We start from the raw sequence: 23,056 nt of genomic DNA, 5'->3' as shown, positions 1-23,056 counted from the left end.
TGACACAGAGTGTTGGACTGGATGGGCCTTTGGCCTGATCCAACATTGGCGTCTCTGATGTTCATAGTCTCTAAGAGAGACCTTCTATATTTGCCTGTATGCTCGTTCAGTTGATTGAAGCTTTTAAACTTCTTTAATTCTTTCTTTATTTTTCCCCTCTTTACTGTGTTCCGCTTACTCCACTGTTTTTTTGTCCCTCCTCTTTTGAGCTTTTTCCCTCTTCCCAAAGTACCTTTTATCAAAGCCGTTTCCTTTATCCTTTCTTCTGTATACAGGTGTTGCAAATCAGGCTGCGTTTCTTGTTGCTCTCCCTCCTGCTTGCATTCCCGCCAGCCGTTACAAACTTGTATCTCTTGTGTTTGCTGTTCAATATCCTTAACCTCTATGCTTAAACTCTGGGAAATTCTAAAATCCTTGTCCCATACCAGTTGGAGTGCTTTGTCTATTTCTTTCCTTAAACTTTCTTGAAACTGTTCCGACTTAAGCTCTGCAAACAGTCTCTCGCAGACCAACGCCGCCGCCATTTTCTCACTAAGTTTCTTTGCAGAGCTGTGGCAAATACTTTCTTTACAAAGCTGTAGCAAATGCTTCTGATATTTTTATCATTCTTGCCGGTGAGCTAGAATAATATTTCCAGCAAAGAAAATTTGTCTCTTACCCCCTCCGCATTCTTCTTACTCGGTTCCCATACACGCTCTCCGGCCGTTTTTCTTGCGCCAAAAGGGATATCCACAAAAGGAGTTGGTAGAGATCCATTTAAATAAACAGTATTCACCCGCCAAAATCTTCAATGTGACATGGAAAATAGTCCTCAAAACACACGCACAAAAAAAAAATACAAGTTCACCACATTAAAAGTTCGGGTGGCTGTTGCTTGTGAGGGCATGAGACCATGCCCCCTCCATTCCGCGGTCCCGCTTCAGGGCGATAGCGGACACCCCCCCGCGTGCCAAAATCGGAGTGGGGCCGCCACAAGCCCTCTGCTGCTAACTCTCCCTCCAGGAGAGTTAGGAGAAGCCCACCCGGTGACCGGGGGGCTCCTAGAACACGCGAAAGGCTCCGGCGAAGCGCTGCCGCGCCCACCCGTCACAACGCCATACCGGAAGTCAAAAGACTCCAGTCAGATTTCTTGTGGTCCATGTAGACTTGCTCACAACTTTAATGCCGTTAGCTTTTTTTCGCTCACGGGGTAGAATTTTAGCTCACAACACTGTAGCGGAGAGGGAACACGGGTCCCAATCCACTGTGCTGATGGCTCTGCTGATGTTCTGAAACCTGAAATGCTTTTATGGCTCCTGACTTGTGTAATGTTCCGTCTAAGCTGTGGAGTCTTGTGAGCAAAAATTCTACTTTGTGAGCTGCGGGCATTACAGTTGTGAGCGAGCAATTTGGCTACCGCAGAAATTAGTTTGCTCTGGAGCCATCCCTTCCTGAGCAGAGACAAAAATCTGTGAGCTGGAGGCTAAAACACTGATCTAGCTCACACTAACTCAGCTTAGAGGGAACACCAAGCTCTTTTGCTCTTTTCTAAGATAAGGGGCGGGCCAAAGATGCCCCCGCCCCTGTGTGACATCACTTCCTCTTTCCAGCGGGTCTTGCCTTGCCTCCTCCGGGGCCTCTTCCTGAGAGCTGCTTGTTAGCCGAATTGCTCCTTAAGGGAAACAACCGGTACAGTTATTATTATCGGGATTCTTCCGTCTATGTTTACGGAGGATGGCACTGTTTCCGAGGTTCCCAATGAAAGACTTATCTTGAGGGACAGAGTAGAAAAGACAAGTATTCAGACAAAGAATTAAATAGACTTTAGAAATGTAGATACTTTACCTGCTAGAACTCATTGTTATTCCATAAGCATAATCTCTGCTGGGTGGAGGGGGAAGACTGGAGGCTTGCTCTGCGGTTGCCTGTCACCTGAAAATGGAGACCCCTTTTTCAGAGCTGTGGCTAGCTCTGTGTTTCAGAACCAAGAGTGCCTTCCTTGGCCTGAGTTTTGTGGGTCTCTGGATCAGGTTAGAAGTGGGGTGCCCCTGCTATCGGGGCTACCCAAGAGTAAAAGGCAGCGCCTCTGGCAACATGCTTCCTGTAATGGCTGGTGTAACATGGGACAGGAGAGCTCCCCGGTGTTTTTGAACCCTGTGGGCATCTTTGGAATTCTGACACAAGTTGGTGGGCCCAACCCCCGAAATGGCTGCCACAGGAGGCGGAGGGACATGCACAGAGTGAGCCCAAATGAAGGGGAGAAGAGGGGTACTTTAAAAATATCAGGAGGAACTTCCTAACTGTAAGGGTGGTTGAGCAGTGGGACAGTCTGCCTCGGGAGGTGGTGGAGGCTCCTTCGCTGGACGTTTTCAGGCGGAGGCTGGACGACCATCTTTCGGGTATGTTGTAGGCAATGTTCCCTTTAAGCTGTGGAGTCTTGTGAGCAAACATTCTACTTTGTGAGCGACTGGCGTTAAAGTTGTGAGCGAGCCATTTGGCTACTGCATAAATTAGTTTGCTCTGGAGCCCTCCTTCCTGAGCGGAGACAAAAATGTGTGAATCGGAGGCTAAAAAACTGTGAGCTACCTCACACTAACTCAGCTTAGAGGGAACACTGGTTGTAGGGCTGTCTTTCGGCTCTGCTCCTTCATAGTGCAGGGGGCTGGACTAGATGACCCGCAAGGTCCCTTCCAACTCTCACATTCTGTGATTCTGGACCCTGGGACAGAGAAGTGAGGGAGAACAAAACAAACGCTATGGTGAAAGCCGTCACTGAAGCAAGGTTATCTTAACCTGCATAGCCAATCAGGAGCCCAGTTGCCTTCTTTCTAAAAGAGAAAAGTGTACAGGTGTGCAGCAGAGGCTTTCTAAGAACACTTGGTGTGGGGCAATGTTCCCTCTAAGCTATGGAGTCCTGTGAGCAAAAATTCTACTTTGTGAGCTCCTGGCCTTAAAGTTGTGAGCAAGTGATTTGGCGACTGCATAAATTAGTTTGCTCGGGAGCCGTCCTTCCTGAGCGAAGGCAAAAATGTGTGAGCCGGAAGCTAAAAAACTCTGAGCTAGCTCACACTAACTCAGCTTAGAGGGAACACTGGTGTGCGGTCGAAAATTATGTCAGCAGGCACGCTCGTGCCCGTGGGCACCTCGTTGGGGAACCCCTGTGGCACACCGTTCACACACATTGTGTGACTTGGGCGACTCTTGCCTTCTGTACCGCATACTTTTCCTTTTCAGCCACGATGGCTTCGCGGAGGAGATGAAGCCTCTCTACACGTGAGCCTTGTGGTGGAGAAATGTCCCTCTGCTCATCCAGCACCTGTTTGGTAAACATTCTTGCTTTGCCCCAGAGTGAGCGGACCGGTTCCACCTATCCCGCTCTCCCTCCAAGGGATTCAGGGGTTTTCCCCTTCCCATTTTCAGCCCCAAAGGAAGATCGGGCTGAGAGAAAGTGACAGGCCCACGGTCAGGCGGTGGGCTTCATGTCTGGGTGGGGATTTGACCCTGGTTGTTGGGATTCTAACCACTGTACCGCACTGTTCGCTCAGAATGAGCATCCCTGTCATTCTGGACCTGCTTGCAGCTAGGAACTAACGCTGGTCTGCCCTACAGAGGTGTTGTTCTGAGACTTTCTGAAAGAGTATAGCTTCCCACTTCGGTGGGAAGGTCACAGCGTTCCGTGCGCCTTGGTGTTTAGTCATGCCGGCCACATGACCACGGAAACGTCTTCGGACAGCGCTGGCTCTTCGGCTTGGAAACGGAGATGAGCACTGCAACCCTAGAGTCGGACTCGACTGGCTTTCGGGCAAGGGAACCTTTACCTTTTTTATAGCAGATCTAATTTGAATTTCTTCCCCCCCCCGCCGCCCCACTGTATGTGGTTTCTTGCCCTGACTTGGGTAAGCTGATATTTATCAGATATCAGAAGCTAAGCAGGGTCGGCCCTGGTTAGTATTTGGACCGGAGACCGGCAAGGAAGTCCAGGGTCGTTTTGCAGAGGCAGGCAAGGGCAAACCCACCTCTGTATATCTTTTGCCTCGAAAACCCTCCGGGGTCACCATAAGTTGGCTGCGATGTAACGAGGAAAGAACAAAAATACCGTCTCTTCACTCCCCAGTTGCTTGGTGTGGATTCCAAGCATTATTTGCATTCTGAAAGAGTACAAAAATGGCTTCTTCCTAAAAACTGAAAAGAAAACTGGGCACGTATTCAGCAGAGGCGTGTCCATCCCCTTTTCTCCCCAGCCAAGAATCCTCGTTCCCTTTTGCAAGCAGCTGCGGCGGTGTTCCCTCTCAGCTGAGTCACTGTGAGCCAGCGCGCAGTTTTTTAAGCCTCCGGCGCACACGTTTTTGCCTTAGCTCGGGAAGGAGGGCTCCGGAACAAACTAATCTATGCAGAAGCCAAATCGCTGGCTCACAATTTTAATGCCGGTAGCTCGCAAAGCAGAAGCTTTGCTCACAAGACCCCACAGCTTAGAGGGAGCGTTGAGCTGCAGTAGTGAGCTGCAAATGCATCTCCGGGCGGAGTCCTCCTCCTCGGGTGCTGCCGGTTCCCCCTCCCCCCTCTGCTTCCCTCCCCCCTAATCTTGCAGCTGTGCTGGGGGTGGAAGGGGAGAGAGAATCCGCTTACAGGGCACATTTCTTCCCCCCAACACTGTAGAATAAATAGACCAAAGTCTGCGCCAGCTCACGATGCAGGTGTGGTGGTGAGATCCTTTTGGAGATAACAGTTGCAAAAGAATCTCGAGTACTTGAGTAAGGCATCGGAGGGACTGAGCAAAGGTCGGCCTAGTCCGGCGCTTTAAGCAACAGCACTGGCCGGTCTGGTTTCCCTGGGAAACGACCGACAGGCCCCGTGGGCAGTTTCTCCCAGGAGCCTCAGGGTCTAAAGGTAGACTGCTCCCTAATATGGAAGCTCCATCTTCAGCTGCCGTGTCTAACAGCCATTGAGCTCTCTGAGCTAGGGCCCCTCTTAGTCACTGAATTCCAAAGATTAAATCTCGGTGGCGGCTCCATACGGGTAGAATGAGCTCCCGGAGGAGATCAGGGCCCTGCGGGACCTCCTACAGGACACAGGGTCACTCCTCGGTATTTAGGTGGCTCCTAGTCAAAAGCCTGGTGGAAGAGCTCTGTTTTAGCTACTAGCCCTGGTGACTGAAGGGAACCTCCACATTCAGAGGCAGTCAACCTGTGAATCCCAGTGCCAGGAAGCAACATAAGGGGAAGGCCTCAGCCTCCGTACCCTGTTCGTTTGACCACTGTGTGAGATAGGATGCTGGACTAGATGGACCTCTGGCATTTTCCAGCAGGGCTCTTCTTATGTTCTTATTTGGGGAAGGACTTGGCCTCTTTGCCCTGGTGGTTTGACCTCCACAGTAACCGGTTGGCCGCTGTGTGAGGCAGGATGCTGGACTAGGTGGACCCTCACTGGTCTGATCCGGCAGGGCTCTCTTATGTTCTTACGAAGGCCTCGGCCTCTCTGCCCTGTTGTTGGCCCTCTAGAAGAACTGGTTGGCCCCTGTGTGAGATGGGATGCTGGACTAGATGGACCCTCACTGGTCTGATCCAGCAGGGCTCTTCTGATGTTCTAACAAAGGCCTCGGCCTCTCTGCCCTGTTGTTGGCCCTCTAGAAGAACTGGTTGGCCCCTGTGTGAGATGGGATGCTGGACTAGATGGACCCTCACTGGTCTGATCCAGCAGGGCTCTTCTGATGTTCTAACAAAGGCCTCGGCCTCTCTGCCCTGTTGTTGGCCCTCCAGAGGAACTGGCTGGCCCCTGTGTGAGGCAGGATGCTGGACTAGATGGACCACTGGTCTGATCCAGCAGGGCTCTTCTGATGTTCTCATGAAGTCATTAATTCATAGTTTTGCCATAAGTTGGAAGGGACTCGACGGCACTTAGCACACAACACAAACAGTGAGAAACAGGCTAGCCGAGTTGGCTGTTTGGGGATTATTTGACAGGGTGGAAGACAGGATAGAAAATGGGTACAGAATCAGTAAGCCTGGGAGGAGGCAGGCGGAGTGAATTTGATAGTGGGGCGCCCCACGAACCTTGTTTTAGGCTGCCGTCCAGGCTGGTGTTTTAACGTACCTGCAACAGGCAGATCTTTAGGGAGTAAAGTAAAAGCAAAGAACCTGGTCCTAGTCACTTATTAATGAACAGCTTGATGGCCCTGTAATCGCAGCGGAGATCCATAAGATTTGCCAAAGCAAAGGAAGGAGAGATTGGCTCGGATACAAGAGAAATTATTGAGAGGGGAGGGGGTGGGGATGGGGAGATAGATCCTGTCCTTCGTTGTTGTTTTTAGGCAAATGAGGAATCAGCTGACGCCAGGAATAGCTTTCTTGGAAGTTTGTGCTTGTCGGTGCCAGGGAAAAAAATAAATACACGTTTCTCGCAGTGCAAAAGCAGCTTTAAAAATACTTTCAGATTCACCTAGGGTTGAGAAAGGAGCCGGCATTCAAAATTGATAAAGGCCTATGGTGAAGATGGAGCCCCTAGTCTGCAAGTGGTGTGTGTGTGTGAGCAGCCAAGAACACAGGGCGGGTGGGAGACGGGAGGCGCGAGGGCCAGTGGGCATGAGGCGGTGGTTGCCGAACATTGGTTATTTTACCAGCCTTGCCTGTATTTAGAGCCAGTTCAGCGTAGTGGTTGAGAGCGGCGGACTCTAATCGGGAGAACCGGGTTTGATTCCCCACTCCTCCTCCACATGCGGCTGGCTGGGTGACCTTGGGTCAGTCACAGCTCTCTCAGAGTTGTTCTCTCAAGAGCAGTTCTCTCCAGAGCTCTCTCAGCCCCACCTTACCTCACTGGGTGTCTGTTGTGAGGAAAGGAAGGGAAGGAGTTTGTAAGCCGCTCTGAGACTCCTTCGGGTAGTGAAGGGTGGGGTATAAATCCAACCTCCTCCTCCTCTTTCTTCTGACCCTACCCTAAGGGCCTAGACCAGAGAGGAACCAGCAAGACCTGGGCCTGAGTCCCGCCCATCACACCCCCGCCTTGCCTGCTGAGCTGTGACGCTGGGCGATGTGAGCGCAACGCAGGAGCGGCAAGCCCAGGCCACGAGCCAAGCAGTGGAACGTCATCCTCGTGATTTCCTGTAATCCCATTGGCGAGGCTAAGAGGCCAAAAGGTTTTATAGGGCGATGGTTAGTTGGAGCTGTTTTGTTCTCCGTGAACCACAATGATGGGAGAAAGAGGAACATTGTTAAAAGAGCTTTCTGCCTGGAGCACACGATGCTCCAGACTCCGGCCGCGGGAGGAATCTTGCCTTTCACGGCTGCCGAAGTGCTTCTGGACGGCTGCCGTTTAAAAGCTTTAAAAGGGGATTCAGTAGATTCATGGAGGACAGGTCTATCAATGGCTGCTAGCCATGGCGGCTGAAGGGGAACCTCCACAGTCAGAGGCACTAGGCCTCTGAATCCCAGAGCTAGGAGGCAACCTCAGGAGAAGGCCTTGGCCTCTATGCCCTGCTGTTGGCCCTCCAGAGGAACTGGTTGTCCCCTCTGTGAGACAGGATGCTGGACTAGATGGACCCTCACAGGTCGCATCCAGCAGTGCTTTTGTGATGTTCTTTCGAAGGCCTCAGCCTCTCTGCCCTGTTGTTAGACCTCCAGAGGCCATTGTGTGATACAGGATGCTGGACTGGATGGACCACTGCTCTGATCCAGCAGGGCTCTTCTGATGTTCTTATGAAGACCTCAACCTCTGTGCCCTGTTGTTGGCCCTCCAGAGGAACTGGTTGGCCACTGTGTGAGACAAGATGCTGGACTAGATGGACCACTGGTCTGATCCAGCAGGGCTCTTCTGATGTTCTTATGAAGGCCTCAGCCTCTGCCCTGTTGTTGGCCCCCCAGGGGAACTGGTTGGCCAGTGTGTGAGACAGGATTCTGGACAAGATGGACCCTGACTGGTCTGATCCAGCAGGGCTCTTCTGATGTTCTTATGAAGGCCTCGGCCTCTCTGCCTTGTTGTTGGCCCCCCAGAGGAACTGGTTGGCCAGTGTGCGAGACAGGATTCTGGACAAGATGGACCCTGACTGGTCTGATCCAGCAGGGCTCTTCTGATGTTCTTATGAAGGGCTCAGCCTCTGTGTCCTGTTGTTGGCCCTCCAGAGGAACTGGTTGGCCACTGTGTGAGACAGAATGCTGGACTGGATGGATCCTCACTGGTCTGATCCAGCAGGGCTCTTCTGATGTTCTTTTGAAGGCCTCAGCCTCTCTGCCCTGTTGTTAGACCTCCAGAGGAACTGGTTGGCCACTCTGTGGGACAGGATGTAGGACTAGATGGACCACTGGTCTGATCCAGCCGGGTTCTTTTGATGTTCTTATAGCCTTAAAGAAATGCAGTTACCACTCAAAGCCAAGTCTGGATCTGAACGTTCATGAGCAGAATAACGACCTCCTAAAGAGCCCCACCAGCAAGCCAGAATTAAATGACAAATGCTTGGGAGAATGAAAATTTGTAAACTGGCAATGAAGGCAGTTCAAGACACTTTGTCTTGAAACTGCAGCTAGGTGGCTGAGTCATGATCGTGTGGTCCTGCTGAGGAGGCCCAGGTTTCCTTTGAGGAAAGTGGAGCAAGATGTCCCCCTGGCCGGTCTTGAGGGGCACATGTGACTGGAAACCTTCTCAAAGGGATTTCACAAGCTAGGTTTTCCTTGAGGATGGGGGGTTTGGGACTTGTCCCTGTAGCATCCTCAGTACCCAACAGAGGGGCAGTTCCAGAATGCTGGAAGTTGAAAGGCAGGTCTCTGCCCTGAGGAGCTTGCTAAGTTATGTCAGTGGAGGAGAAGATTTTATTTTATTTTTATTTTATTTCACTTATACCCCGCCCTCCCCGCAAGCGGGCTCAGGGCGACTTACATAGGCACAACTGTGCAATAAAAATACAACAGGATTAAAACAGTTAAGGCACCAAGTGCAATAAAAATAGAACAAGTTAAAACAATTAAAACAAAAACCCACATCTTGCAGGATATATTAGGAACTAAAATACTCACTCCCTATTGTATATCGCAGTGGGATCAAGAGGGGGGATGCCATGGGCCAAGATGTTCCAGATGGCTAGTCGGCCCAACCCGGTGGTCCTGCTCTGCAGTTACTCGGTGGTGGTGTCGGCGGTGGCTCCTACTCAAAAGCCTGGCAGAAGAGCTCCGTGGAGGGGTGGGAAAGACTTCGGCTTTGGCTTTATTTGGAGGGTGGGTAAAGTTGGAGAGACTTCATGGATGAGGTCAGCCTAAGGCTACCAACATCCAGGTGGGCCCAGATGATATTCTGGAATTGCTTCCCTGGAGAAAATGGCTGCTTTGGAGGGGGGACTGTATGGCATTGTATTCACAGATGTCCCTGCCCTCCTGATGATTCACCTTCAAATCTCCAGGAATTTCCCAACTCTTAGGTAGGCCTTGGCTTGGGGCCGTGGCTCTGTAGAGTCTCTGCTTGGCATGCAGGAAGTCCCAGGTTCAATCCCCGGCATCCCCAGTTGTAAGGACCAGGCAGTAGGTGATGTGAAAGACCTCCGCCTGAGACCCTGAGACCTTGAGTGGACAAGAAATCCATAAACATAAACACAATTTCAACAGGAAAGAAGAGAGTTTAAGGATAAACAGGGCATGGTTTCCTGTCCTGAAAAACACAAAAGGCTCCACATCTGACAGTAGTACTACAGATAAGATTAGAATTTCAACAGCCAATCCACATACAAAAGAACCTCCTCAGGAAACAGGAGACCTCCTCAGGAAACAATCCATATACAAAAGAACCTCCTCAGGAAATCTCCTCCATTAGCATGTTCACAGCCTGGGGAACTTCTACCCCACCATCCTGTAAAAAAAAGGTAAAGGTTTCCCTTGCTCGAAAGCCAGTCGAATCCGACTTTAGGTTTGCGGTGCTCATCTCCGTTTCCAAGCCGAAGAGCCAGCGCTGTCCGAAGACGTTTCCGTGGTCATGTGGCCGGCTTGACTAAACACCAAGGCGCACAGAACACTGTTACCTTCCCACCGAAGTGGTACCTATTTATCTACTTGCAATTTCTTGCTTTCGAACTGCTAGGTTGGCAGGAGCTGGAACTAGAGACGGGAGCTCACTCCGTCATGCGGCACCCCTGGGTCTCGAACTGCTGAACTACTGACCTTCCACAGCCTGCAGTTCAGTGTCTTAACCACTTGAGCCACCGCAGCTGAAGTATTTTGTGAAGTTTGATCTATTGCATTTCTGGGATAGGGGCTTACTTCACCGTGCATACCATTTTAGCAGTTAGCACGTCGGACTATGGCCTGGGAGACCCGGGTTCGAATCTTCACTCTGCCATGGAATATTGCTGGGCAGGCCAACTTCTCTCTCTCTCTCTGCCTCACATACCTCACAGGGATTTGTAAGGATATTATGGAGGAAGGGGGAAAAATGCCATTTGAAAGTTTACCTCAGTGATCCCGCACCTCCGCTCTTTTAACAGTGTTCTCCTTGAGTCAGCCGTGTCTGTTCGTTGGGGGGAGGGAATAATTTGTATGCCATTGGGGCCAGCGTGGTGGCAGCTGTATTAATAGCACGGGGGGGGGGGGGCAATTGCATGTTATGCAAAGTTCTCAACCTCTGGTTTTGCAATGTTCCCTCTAAGCTGTGGAGTCTTGTGAGCAGAAATTCTACTTTGTGAGCCATTGGCATTAAAGTTGTGAGCAAGATATTTGGCGACTGCATAAATCAGTTTGCTCTGGAGCCATCCCTTCCTGATGACAAAAATCTGTAAGCCGGAGGCTAAAGAACTGTGAGCTAGCTCACACTAACTCAGCTTAGAGGGAACACTGCTTGTAAGCTAAATTTGGGGGTGGGAGGAAAGTTGTAGGGACAGGCGGGCGGTAGAAGGAGGCGGTCTTTCTCCCTTCACAGATGTCCCCCTCCCAGAAGAGGGGCTAGTAGTGGGGGTGCGGGGCGCCCTGAAGAAGCACGCGAGGGACAGAATTGATAGGTATGAAAGGAGTTCTAACCTGGGATAACCGGGTCTGATTCCCCACTCCTCCTCCACATGCAGCTGCTGGTGTGACTTTGGGTCAGTCACAAGTTCTCTTGGAGCTATTCTCTCAAGGGCAGTCCTCGAAAGAGCTCTCTCAGCCCCACGTGCCTCATAGGGTGTCTGTTGTGGGGAGGGGAAGGGAAAGGAGATTGTTGTCAGCTACGCTGCCATGAAGGTTGGGGAGCTCGGTCTGTGTCTGGTTAATTGCTACTGCATTCCTTTCTGTGCTTTTCCTGCTTTGCGCCGAAATGCTTATCTATACAGATGTGCAGGAGGGAGTTGTATTGTCTGGGTTTTTCCTAGGTGCCGTGGGAGAGTGTTGGTTCTCAACTTTAGCTACCTAACGGTCTCCAAGCTTTATCCCGTGTGCGGGAGGGTGCCTAATTGGCCTGTGCTCTGGGAGGGGTGCATACGAATACCCTATATCCTATTATGCCTATGGGGCCGCCGCCATTCTTAACAGTGCTTATGTTACTGCATCTATAGCTCTGCAATAAAAGTATTACCATTCTTGAATGCGTGTACATCGTTGTTGGCTGTGGGTTCTGACAATTGTAAGTTGCTCTGAGACTCCTTCAGGTATTGAAGGGCGGGGTATAAATCCAATCTCCTCCTCCTCCTCTTCTTCTTCCTCTTCCTCCTCCTCTCCTTGCCTTCCTTCTGATTTTCCTGAGATATAGCCCCTAACAACATAGTCTAATGGTTAAAGAGTTGGATTAGGATACCCAGGTTTTACCCACCCCTGTTCTGCCGTGGAAGCTCACTGGGTAGTCTTGGGCCAGTCACTCCCTCTCAGCCTAACCTACCTCACAGGGTTGTTGTGACAGGGAAATGGAGGAGACGAAAACGAGGTAAGCCACTTTGAGTCCCTGTTTGGCGTAGTGGTTAAGAGCCAGTTTGGCGTAGTGGTTAAATGCGCGGACTCTAATCTGGGAGAACCGGGTTTGATTCCCCCACTCCTCCACTTGCACCTGGCTGGATGACCTTGGGCAAGCCCTAGTTCTGGTCAGAGATGTTCTCTCAGGGACAGCTCTGCAAAAAGCTCTCTCAGCCCCGTCTACCTCACAGGGTGTCTGTTGTGGGGAGGGGAAGGGAAAGGGGTTTGTAAGCCGCTCTGAGACTCCGAGTGAAGGGCAGGGTATAAATCCAATCTCTTCTTCTTCTTTTTCTGTTGGGGGTATGAACGAAGAAAACACATTAACTTCCTCATTGGCATTACCTGAGCCAACACAGGTTTGTAAACCTGTCAGCTAACACGTAGTTTTCCCTCTAAATTGTCTGTAACTTCCAGTGGAGCACCGGATCAGGTTCAAAGTTTTGGTTTTGACCTTGTTGGCCCTCAGCGGTCAGGGACCTACGTACCTTCGGGACCGCCTCTCTCAGTGTGACCCTAAAAGAGCATTGCGCTCAGGGAATAAGAATGTGTGTAGGGCTCTCTTCCAGCTACGCTCCTGCAGAGTGCAGGGGGTTGGACTAGATGACCTGCAAGGTCCCTTCCAGCTCTAACATTCTATGATTCTATTCTATGAACCTCCTGAGGGAGGTCCAGCTGTTCTCAAACAGCGCCAGGGCTTTTTCGGTGGAGCTCTCTGCAGGAAGACATCTGTGCCCTGTGGGATTTATTACTTTTCCAAGGGCCTGTAAGGCAAAGATGTTCCGCCAGGCCTTCAGTTGAGGACAGCGAGGGGGACAGTATAGCATCCTGCACTCTCATATTTTCTCCCCATCCCCTGCAAAAAAACCCCCACCCCTGAGTCTAGGGAGCTGAATTTTTGTTTTCTTTCGCCATCCTGTAATGTATGTTGTTTATTCTGTGTTTAGGGAGGCCTTGGTTTTAACTTAAATCATTTAAGCCAGTTTGGTGTGGTGGTTAAGTGCGCGGACTCTAATCTGGGAGAACCGGGTTTGATTCCCCACGCCTCCTCTTGCAGCTGCTGGTGTGACTTTGGGTCAGTCACAAGTTCTCTCAGAGCTGTTCTTGAAGAAGAGCAGTTTCTGTCAGAGCTCTCTCAGCCCCACCCACCTCACAGGCAGGGTTCCCTCTAAGCTGAGTTAGTGTGACCTTGGGCAAGCCGTAGTTCTGATAAGAGCTGTGCTTGAAAGGGCAGTTCTCAAAAGAGCTCTCTCAGCCCCACCTACCTCACAGGGTGTCTGTTGTGGGGAGGGGAAGGGAAAGGAGTTTGTAAGCCGCTCTGAGACTCCTTTGGGTAGTGAAGGGCGGGGTATAAATCCAATCTCCTCCTCCTACTACTTTTTCCTTCTCCTCCTCCTACTTCTTCCTTTTTCCTTCTTTCTTCTTTCTTCTCCTTCTGTATGCTACCTTCTTGTAAGCTACTTGTAGGGAAGGGCAGCCTAGGAAATCCAGTTTCATAAATGAATAATAAATAAAGTCACCATCACCTTGACCCTAAACTTCTGTCCTCGGTCTCAAAAACAGGCGGCTTTTCAGAGAAGAACTATGAGTGGAGCTCGGAGGAGGAAGAGGTGGAGAAGAAGGCCCGGCCCGTGCAAGTTCTCATCGTGAAAGACGACCACTCCTTCGAGCTGGACGAAGCCGCCCTCAACCGCATTTTGCTCTCCGAAACCGTCCGCGACCGGGAGGTGGTTGCCGTCTCCGTGGCGGGGGCTTTCCGGAAAGGGAAGTCGTTCCTCATGGACTTCATGCTGAGATACATGTACAGCCTGGTACGTTCGGTTGCACTGGGGACGGTACCCGAAACCGGCGTGCGCGGTGTCGCTCGCTGTTTCTTCTGCCTCGGAGCCGCTGGGTGCATTTGGCAGCCCTTGCTGATTCCGAGGATGTGCCTCTCCCGCGGCTGGCAGCATGCCAAGGTTTTTGGCAAGGATTTGGTGGTGCCCTTATCTGAATGGGGATGTCAGAGAAGCCTTGGCTTGGGGTCATACCTCCTGAAAGATATTGTTGCCCCCATTGGACATGAGGTTGGTTTGTGCAACTGGTCTATGGTTTACGACTCTCCCCAGGTCTAGCAGACTGTCACCAGGTTTCTGAACAGGATGCATTTTATATTTCTGGAGACCTAGGTTAGAGAGCTTCACATCCGTCTAATATGGATGATACCCTGGCGTGGATTCGGGATGGGAGAACCCGGTTTGATTCCCCACTCCTCCACATGCAGCTGCTGGTGTGACCTTGGCTCAGTCACAAGTTCTCTCAGAGCTGTTCTCTCAAGAGCAGTTCTCAGTCAGAGCTCTCTCGGCCCCACCTACCTCACAGGGTCTCTGTTGTGGGGAGGGGAAAGGGAAAGGAGATTGTAAACTGCTCTGAGACTCCATGTGTAGGGCGGGGTATAAATCCAATCTCTTCTTCTGAAGAGGTTAGGGCTCTTTAGCTTGGAGAAACAACAACTGAGGGGTGACATGATTGAGGTTTATAAGATAGAGAAGGCTGAGAAAGAGGCACTTTTCTCGCTTTCTCACAGTACAAGAACTTGTGGGCACTTGAGGAATTTAAGGAGTAGTCAGCCTAGAACAGATCAAAGGAAGTCCTTCTTCATCGAAAGAGTCATTAACACGTGGAACTCACTGCTGCAGGAAGTGGTGGCAACTACAAGCATAGACAGCTTCAAGAGGGGATTGGAGAAACATCTGGAGCAGAGTCCCTGAGTGGCTATTAGCCACAAGGTATAGGTGGAACACTCTGTCTGGGGCAAGTGATACTCTGTCTTCTTGGTGCTTGGGGGGCAATAGCGGGAGGGCTTCTGGAGTTCTGGCCCTACTGGTGGACCTCCTGATGGCCCCTGGGTTTTGGCCACTGTGTGACACAGAGTGTGGGTCTGGATGGGCCGTTGGCCTGATCCAAGATGGCTTCTCTTACGTTTTATGTCTGGGGCAAGGGATGCGCTGTCTTCTTGGTGCTTAGGGGGCAACAGTGGGAGGGCTTCTGGAGTTCTGGCCCTGCTGGTGGACGACCTGATGGCCCCTGGGATGACACAGAGTGTGGGTCTGGATGGGCCATTGACTTGATCCAACATGACTTCTCTTAGGTTCTTACGTTCCCATCTCTGTCTTGTCAGATTTTAGGTTCCGTTTGTTACTTATAGCATTGGAAACAGGGCAGAGAAGGGCAACTAGAATGATCAAAGGGTTGGAGCACTTTCCCTGTGAAGAAAGGCTAAAGCGCTCGGGGCTCTTTAGCTTGGAGAAACGACGGCTGAGGGGTGACACGATCGAGGTTTACAAGATTATGCTTGGGACAGAGCAGGTCGAGAAAGAAGGATGTTTCTCCCTTTCTCACAATACAAGTACTCGGGGGCACTCCCTGAAATTGCTGAGCAGTCGGGTTAGACCCAAGCAAGGCTATGAACGAGAGGACCTTTTGGAGGTCATTGATTCAGAGGGTTGCCATAAGTCAGGAGCAACTGCATGACACGTCTCTCACACACACACACAAACAAACACAGGGGCTTTACACAAAGGGATGATACAGCTTCTGCAAAGGGAAGTCCTGCCTCACCAGTCTTTGGGAGTTCTTTGAGAAGGTCAACAAGCCTATGAGTAAGGGTAACCTGGTATATGTCATGTATTTGGACTTCAAAGAAGGTTTTGACAAGTTCTGTCACCAAAGACTGAGTCCTGACTAAGTTTAGCAGTTATCGGTTAAGGGAAAGGTTGCCACCACCACCCCCGATAGAGGCAGGGTTTTTTGTGCTTTTAAGACCCCCAATCCACTGCCGGACAACTGGCCGGTAGCGGGAGCTCCATCCTCAAAGAGCCACGTTGCACCTGACGTGCCCGATGCGATGATGTCATCCGGAGGTGATGTCATTGTGTCGGGCGTGTCGTGCAGGAGGACACTCTAGCATCTGGGTAAAAACTCTATGGTCACCATAGAGGTTTTTTTACCCAAATACTAGAGGATCCCCTGAATGATGTGCCTGGAACGATGACATCACTTCTGGGTGAGGTCATTGCGGTGTGCACGCCAGAAGACCCCAGGAGCCGGGCTGGAGCCCCCCGCTGGGACACAGGTAAAACCTAGTAACCCTAGTTAAGGGGGAAAGACATCTTGGGGTTGTAGCAGATAGCTTAATTGTGAAATTAGTGTGCAGCCGGTGAAAAAGGCAAACGCCATGCTAGGCTAAGGCAAAAATGTGTGAGCCAGAGGCTAAAAAACTGTGAGCCAGCTCACACTGACTCAACTTAGAGGGAACACTGCTCCCACCCCTACACATCCCATTTCTCCCCCCCCCCATTGAGAAAAGTGCAGAAAAGGGCAACTAGAATGATCAAAGGGTTGGAACACTTTCCCTGTGAGGAAAGGTTAAAGCACTTGGGGCTCTTTAACTTGGAGAAACGACGACTGAGGGGTGACATGATCGAGGTTTATAAGATTATGAGTGGGATAGAGCAGGCAGAGAAAGAAGTCCTTTTCTCCCTTTCTCACAATACAAGAACTCGTGGGCACTCAGTGAAATTGTTGAGCAGTCGAGTTAGAACAGAGAAAAGGAAGTACTTCGTCACCCAAAGAGTGAATAACCCATGGGATTCACTGCCACAGGAGGTGGTGGCGGCTACAAGCATGGGCGGCTTCAAGAGGGAATTGGATAAACATACGGAGCAGAGGTCCATCAGTGGCTATGAGCCACAAGATATAGATAGGAACTCTCAAGCTGGGGCCAGGGATGCTCTGTCTTCTTGGTGCTTGGGGGGGGGGCAACAGTGGGAGGGGCTTCTAGTGTCCTGGCCCCACTGCTGGACCTCCTGAGGGCACCTGGTGTTTTTGGCCACTGTGTGAAACAGAGTGTTGGACTGGATGGGCCATTGGCCTGATCCAACATTGGCTTCTCTTACGTTCTTATGCTGAGAGCAGAGGTCCATCGGTGGCTATGAGCCACAAGGTACAGATAGGAACTCTTGGTCTGGGACAAGGGAAGCTCTGTATTCTTGGTGCTTGGGGGGGGGGGCAACAGTGGGAGGGCTCCTAGTGTCCTGGCCCCACTGCTGGACCTCCTGAGGGCACCTGGTATTTCTGGCCACTGTGTGACACAGAGTGTTGGACTGGATGGGCCACTGGCCTGACCCAACACTGGCTTCTCTTACGTTCTTATGTCTGGGGCCAGGGATGCTCTGTCTTCTTGGTGCTTGGGGGGGAGCAACCATGGGAGGGCTTCTGGAGTCCTCCTGGCCCCACTGCGGGACCTCCTGATGGCCCCTGGTATCTTTTGGCCACTGTGTGACACAGAGTGTTGGCCTGGATGGGCCATTGGCCTGATCCAACATGGGCTTCTCTTAGGTTCTCATGTTGTTATGTGCCCAAGGGCAGCCTGCTTCCTGATGGACCACTCATGGTATGTGGCTGTTGGGTTAGCCTGGTTTTAGTTTATGCAAACGGCAGTAACACGCCCTCTCTCCGCCATGCAGGAACTGGTCGACTGGGTCGGGGATTACAACGAGCCGCTGACGGGATTTTCCTGGAGAGGAGGGTCAGAGCGGGAGACGACGGGCATCCAGATCTGGAGCGAGATCTTCCTTGTGGACAAGCCGGATGGGAACAAGGTAGGCGGTTCCTCGTCGCCGTTCGCTGCTCCCATTGGTTCCTTTGGTCTGGTGTTGTGCTTTACCTGATTGGTGCTAGGACTGTAGGTGTACCTCGTGGTCGAACTGGGCAGAAACGAGGCAGATGGATCACAGACAGACATTTAAATAAACATTTTCCCACCTAAACAGGAGTTCTTAAGTCCATATCTGGCAAAAATTGTTTAATTTACATAGTCCGTTGTGTACGTGGGCTTTGGAGGTTGGGGGAGGGCGTGTATGGGAGGCCTTCAGCTCAGACTTTGAACAAAGGAGGGAAACAAACTTGACCCTGTAAACTAGGATCAAGAACCTGAAAAGGGAAGTCAAACTGAGGAGAGGGCCAACAATTAAAACTTAATGTATAAATTAAACCAGTTTGGTGTCGTGGCTAAGTGCGTGGACTCTAATCTGGGAGAACCAGGTTTGATTCCCCACTCCTCCACTTGCAGCTGCTGTATGACCTTGAGCAAGCCATAGTTCTGACAAGAGCTGTGAGCCATTTCTGTCAGAGCTCTCTCAGCCTCACTTACCTCACAGGGTGCCTGTTGTGGGGAGGGGAAGGGAAAGGAGTTTGTAAGGCGCTCTGAGACTCCTTTGGGTAGTGAAGGGTGGGGTGTAAATCCAATCTCTTCTTTTTCTTCTTCGAATATGTAAAAATACACATATTTATTTGTAAAGGATTAAAAAACATATAGGGGCCCAATCACACCGCATGTAAAAACTCCAAAATCATATATACACAAGGTCCAATGGACTTGACCTGACACATTTCGGCCTGTTAGGGTTTTCTTGAGAGGTCAAATGCAACGAGGAACAAATTGGCTTATAGCGCAGTATATAACGCAATACAATTATGCAGCATAGATACAAACTGGACCAGAAAGGAATTGTTCCAGTACTAGGCATAGGATGAAAATATAAATGAGGTCTCCCAAGATCCAATCATATGATATTTCACTGGTATTAATTTCTGGTCCAGAAGATGCCTTTCAATGGCTGTTCAATCCAAGCCTTTAAGGGACGGTCTTGTTGAGGACATCTTGGCTTGAATTGAACAGCTATTGAAAGGCACCTTCCAGAGTAGAAATTAATATCTGTGAAATATCATTTGGCATATGATTGGATCTTGGGAGGCCTCATTTCTACTTTCATTCTATGCCTAGTAATTCCACTCTGGAACAATTCCTTTCCTGTCCATTTTGTATCCATGCTATACATGGATATTGTATTACGCATTGTGGTGCAAGCCAATTTGTTCCTCATTGTGTTTAACCTCTGAAGAAGGCCCGAACAGGCCGAAACGCGTCAGGTCAAGTCCATTGGCCCTTGTGTATATATGATTTTGGAATTTTTACCTGAGGTGCAATTGGGCCCCTATATGGTTTTTTTAAACAATTTTTTTATTTTCATGACAAACAAACATAAAATTGGGGTACAACATTTCAATTTTTCTTTTCCTCTATTAAACTACCTCATACGTTAACTAAATCTTTATCATTTTTCCACCTACTGTTATCATATAATATTTGCAAATATATAGGTATACAGTTTCTTTTATTCTACTAATATAGATTTTGTCTAAACATATTGTTAAATTCTTCTTTGGATATATAAAAAGGCATAATTTTTTATTTTCTTCTGGATATTAATGTAATGGTCTTACTCCATTATCAGTCTCAGAAATTCCCTCAGAAACTTTCCATCCCTTTGGTAGTTTTCCTCTTCTTCTTGGTTTTCTGATTTCTCCTCTTAAGTTTTAAAGTCTTAATTCTGTGTCTTTTCCCCTTATAAGTGTAGAAATCTTCTGAGTATAAACATCTGTACTCAATGTTTAGAATAGTTTGTGGATCCAAGTGTTGATTTCTTTTGTCTCTCTGAGGTGACAGGTGACTCCTTATTTTGGCAATTTCATCAATGATGGTTGTTTTATAAGGTCTCTGATACACATTTGTGGAAGTTTTGGTTGTCTTTATAGGCACAGACTCTATTCTGTGGTTCATGTCATCTTTTTTTTTTAACAATTTTTTTTTAGGATATCATCACTCAAAATCAACATTTATAATACATTTTTATCCTACCCTCCCCCCCCCCCTGCAATGCTTCCCACAGTGCTACAACCTCCTGCAAAATTCTTAAATTCCTTCTTCCTTCCCTTTATCATTAACTAATCTCTTCATATATAAATTTCTCCATTTCTTATTCCATATTGTTAAACTTTAATGGATCATGTCATCTTGATTGTAGGTTTCCTCCATATCCTCTACACATTCATGTCTTTTTTCCCTTCTCTTTTGGGCCCCTATATGTTTTTTTAATCCTTTACAAATGAATACATGTATTTGTACATATTATTTATACATTAAGTTTTAACTGTTGGCCCTCTGCTCAGTTTGACTTACCTTCGCAAGTCTTCAGCCCAGCCGGTGCTTTGGTTTCTTTCTGTCGTCCGTGCACAGGAACGGGGCTGCCTCTTTGCACCCGAGTGTCAGTCCCCAAACTGCTCCACCTGTTCTTTTATGCAGGTCGCCGTCCTGCTAATGGACACTCAGGGAACCTTCGACAGCCAGTCGACCCTGCGGGATTCGGCCACCGTCTTCGCTCTCAGCACAATGATTAGCTCCATCCAGGTAATGAACAGGGGCCGTCGCGCCTGTGTGTTTGGGGAGGCCAGCGGTGGGAGCAAGCAATTATCGAACCTCTGGAGGATGGGTGGAAACAGCTGGCATCGCCTGGGTCGCTGGCGTAACTGAGGTCGCTTCCATGCCAGCTCTTGGCTCCAGCTGCCGCACCAACCCCTGCACCAGTCCCTCCTGGCTCCCTGAATGCCTGGGGCCTTGATTCCCCAGAGCAAGGTTAGCTCAGCAGATGGTGTCGCATAGCATGATCCCCTCTGCCCCCACAGGTGGCCTGACTGAGGCCACATCGGCGCATAGACACACGTGATGTGGGAGAGGTGGGGTTCCTCTCCCACCCTTCAGTTTTCCCTCCTCGTAAGATGAAGTTAGTCACGAGCACAAAGGCCAGAAAGACAGTATAACGCATCAATTTTTAAACCAATTATTTTGTTTCTTAAAAGCCATAGAATTTTTTTTTTAAGTTCATCAGACTTGTCATGTGTGCCCATCTGTTTCCAAGAACATGAGACGAGCCCTGCTGGATCAGACCAGGGGTCCATCTAGTCCAGTGTCTTGTCCCATACAGTGGCCAACCAGTTCCTCTGGAGGGCCAACAATAGGGCATAGAGGCCGAGGCTTTCCTAAGAACACCAGGAGAGCCCTGCTGGATTAGACCAGTGAGGGTCCATCTAGTCCAGCATCCCGTCTCACACAGTGGCCAACCAGTTCATCAGGAGGGCCAAGAACAGGGCATAGAGGCTGAGGCCTTCCTCTGATAAGAACATCAGAAGAGCCCTGCTGGATCAGACCAGTGAGAGTCCATCCAGTCCAGCATCCTGTCTCACACAGAGGCCAACTAGTTCTTCTGGAGGGCCAACAACAGGGCAGAGAGGCTGAGGCCTTCATAAGAACATCAGAAGAGCCCTGCTGGATCAGACCAGTGAGGGTCCATCTAGTCCAGCATCCTGCCTCACACAGTGGCCAACCAGTTCTTCCAGAGGGCCAACCACAGGGCACAGAGGCCGAGACCTTCTCCTGAGAAGAACATCCAAAGAGCCCTGCTGGATCAGACCCATGATCCATCTACTCCAGCATCCTGTCTCACACAGTGGCCAATCAGTTCATCTGGAGGGCTAACCACAGGGCATAGATGCCGAGGCCTTCCCCTGATGTTGCCTCCTGGTGCTTGTATTTCAGAAGTTTACTGCCACAATAGTCACTTCAGCATAAATGCACTGATTTGTGTATAAATATGTTTTCTTGCTCTTGTTTTTGAACTCAGGTGTACAACTTGTCACAGAATGTACAGGAAGATGATCTCCAGCATCTGCAGGTGAGGCTTCTCCCTTCGTGTTGCCACTTGGCTTTGCGTGAGTGCCACATGGCCAGAAGGGAAGGGGCCGTGGCTCAGTGGCAGAGCCTCTGCTTGGCATGCAGAAGGTACCCAGGTTCAATCCCCGGCATCTCCACTTGAAATGACCAGGCAGGAGGTGATGAGAAAAACCTCAGCCTGAGACCCTGGAGAGCTGTAAAGAGGGGCTGTGGCTCAGTGGAAGAGCCTCTGCTTGGCGTGCAGAAGGTCCCAGGTTCAATCCCCGGCATCTCCAGTTAAAAGGGACCAGGCAGGAGGTGATGTGAAAGACCTCCGCCTGAGACCCTGGAGAGCTGTAAAGAGGGGCTGTGGCTCAGTGGAAGAGCCTCTGCTTGGCGTGCAGAAGGTCCCAGGTTCAATCCCCGGCATCTCCAGTCATAATGACCAGGCAGTAGGTGATATCAACAACCTCCGCCTGAGACCCTGTAGAGCCTCTGCTGGTCTGTGTAGACAAGACTGACCTTGAGGGACCAAAGGTCTGATTCAGCATAAGGAACACAGGAAAAGCCCGGCGTGTGGACATGGGTTCCGCTCTTTGAGATTCTTTAAAAGGAAATGGGCTGCATAAGTGTTGTCGCCAACACCTGAGGAAGCTGCAGGGATGAATGATGTTTCTTTAGGAAATGTATATATGCCACCTCTCCAGGGACATGCTTATTTATTCAAAATAACTTTCTAAGCCCTATACGGCCAAGGACCTGCATATCTCAGGGACTGACTGTCTCCATATGTGCCCCGTAGAGCCTTGCGCTCAATAGGCCAACACCTTCTGTTCAGGGGCGGATTCAGGCTCACTGGTGCCCGAAGCACTGACCAATCTTGGTGCCCCCCTACTTTCCATACTGACCCAGTCCATTCTAGTTGTTGCCCTGTCTGACCAGATCTACAATGCAGGTTGCAGCAGTACAAAAATTTATTCATAGGATAACTCAATAGACTGTGCAAACTAAGCTTTTCACCCTTTTTCCCAACTTTGTGGTGCCCCCTTTGGCCCTGGTGCCCTAAGCATGTGCCTAGTCTGCTTCATGGTGAACCTGCCCCTGCTTCTGGTTGTCTCTGGCCCGAAGGCCATCTGAGTAGCCTCAGCTACCCAGTGGAACAAGCCTGGTGGAACAAGCGACCAACTGAGACCAGGGCCCTGCAGGATCTATTGCAATTCTGCTGGGCCTGTAAGACGGAGCTCTTCCGCCAGGCTTTTAGTTGAAGCGGTGGGCGTCCACATCTTTCCATCTTTGGCCTCCCGATGTCACCGGCAGCACGCAGAAAGAGTACGTCATAGCATCGTTACCAAGGCAATGCCTTATGCTGTTTGTTTTTTTAAAAATTATTATTCTTTAACTTTTAAATGTCTGACTTTATAATTTATGATATTTTACTGTTTTATTGTCATGTCCCATGTGACCTGTAACCCGCCCTGAGCCCGCTTGTGGGGAGGGGGGATATAAATTGAAAACAACAACCACAACAACAACAACAACAGCAGCAGCAGCAGCAGCAGCCACCACCACCACCACCACCTCCTCCTCCTCCTCCTCCTCCTCCTCC

The 23,056-nt window shown here is 50.0% G+C and overlaps 1 protein-coding gene across 1 annotated transcript in view; it reads left to right on the top strand.

The window, feature by feature from the left end:
- Positions 1-2,099: 2,099 nt before the first annotated feature.
- ATL1 (atlastin GTPase 1) overlaps positions 2,100-23,056 on the top strand; it is a 52,208-nt gene continuing 31,251 nt past the window's right edge. The window contains 5 exon segments of the mRNA XM_015425603.1: positions 2,100-2,247; positions 13,425-13,672; positions 17,369-17,503; positions 20,047-20,151; positions 21,422-21,472. Coding sequence (XP_015281089.1) covers positions 2,100-2,247; positions 13,425-13,672; positions 17,369-17,503; positions 20,047-20,151; positions 21,422-21,472 — 687 coding nt within the window.

Source organism: Gekko japonicus, unplaced genomic scaffold (genome assembly GCF_001447785.1).
Source record: "Gekko japonicus isolate JY-2015 unplaced genomic scaffold, Gekko_japonicus_V1.1 scaffold961, whole genome shotgun sequence".
Taxonomy (NCBI): domain Eukaryota; kingdom Metazoa; phylum Chordata; class Lepidosauria; order Squamata; family Gekkonidae; genus Gekko; species Gekko japonicus.
Note: the sequence above shows the minus strand (reverse complement) of the source record. Positions and strands in the feature narration are given on the sequence as shown.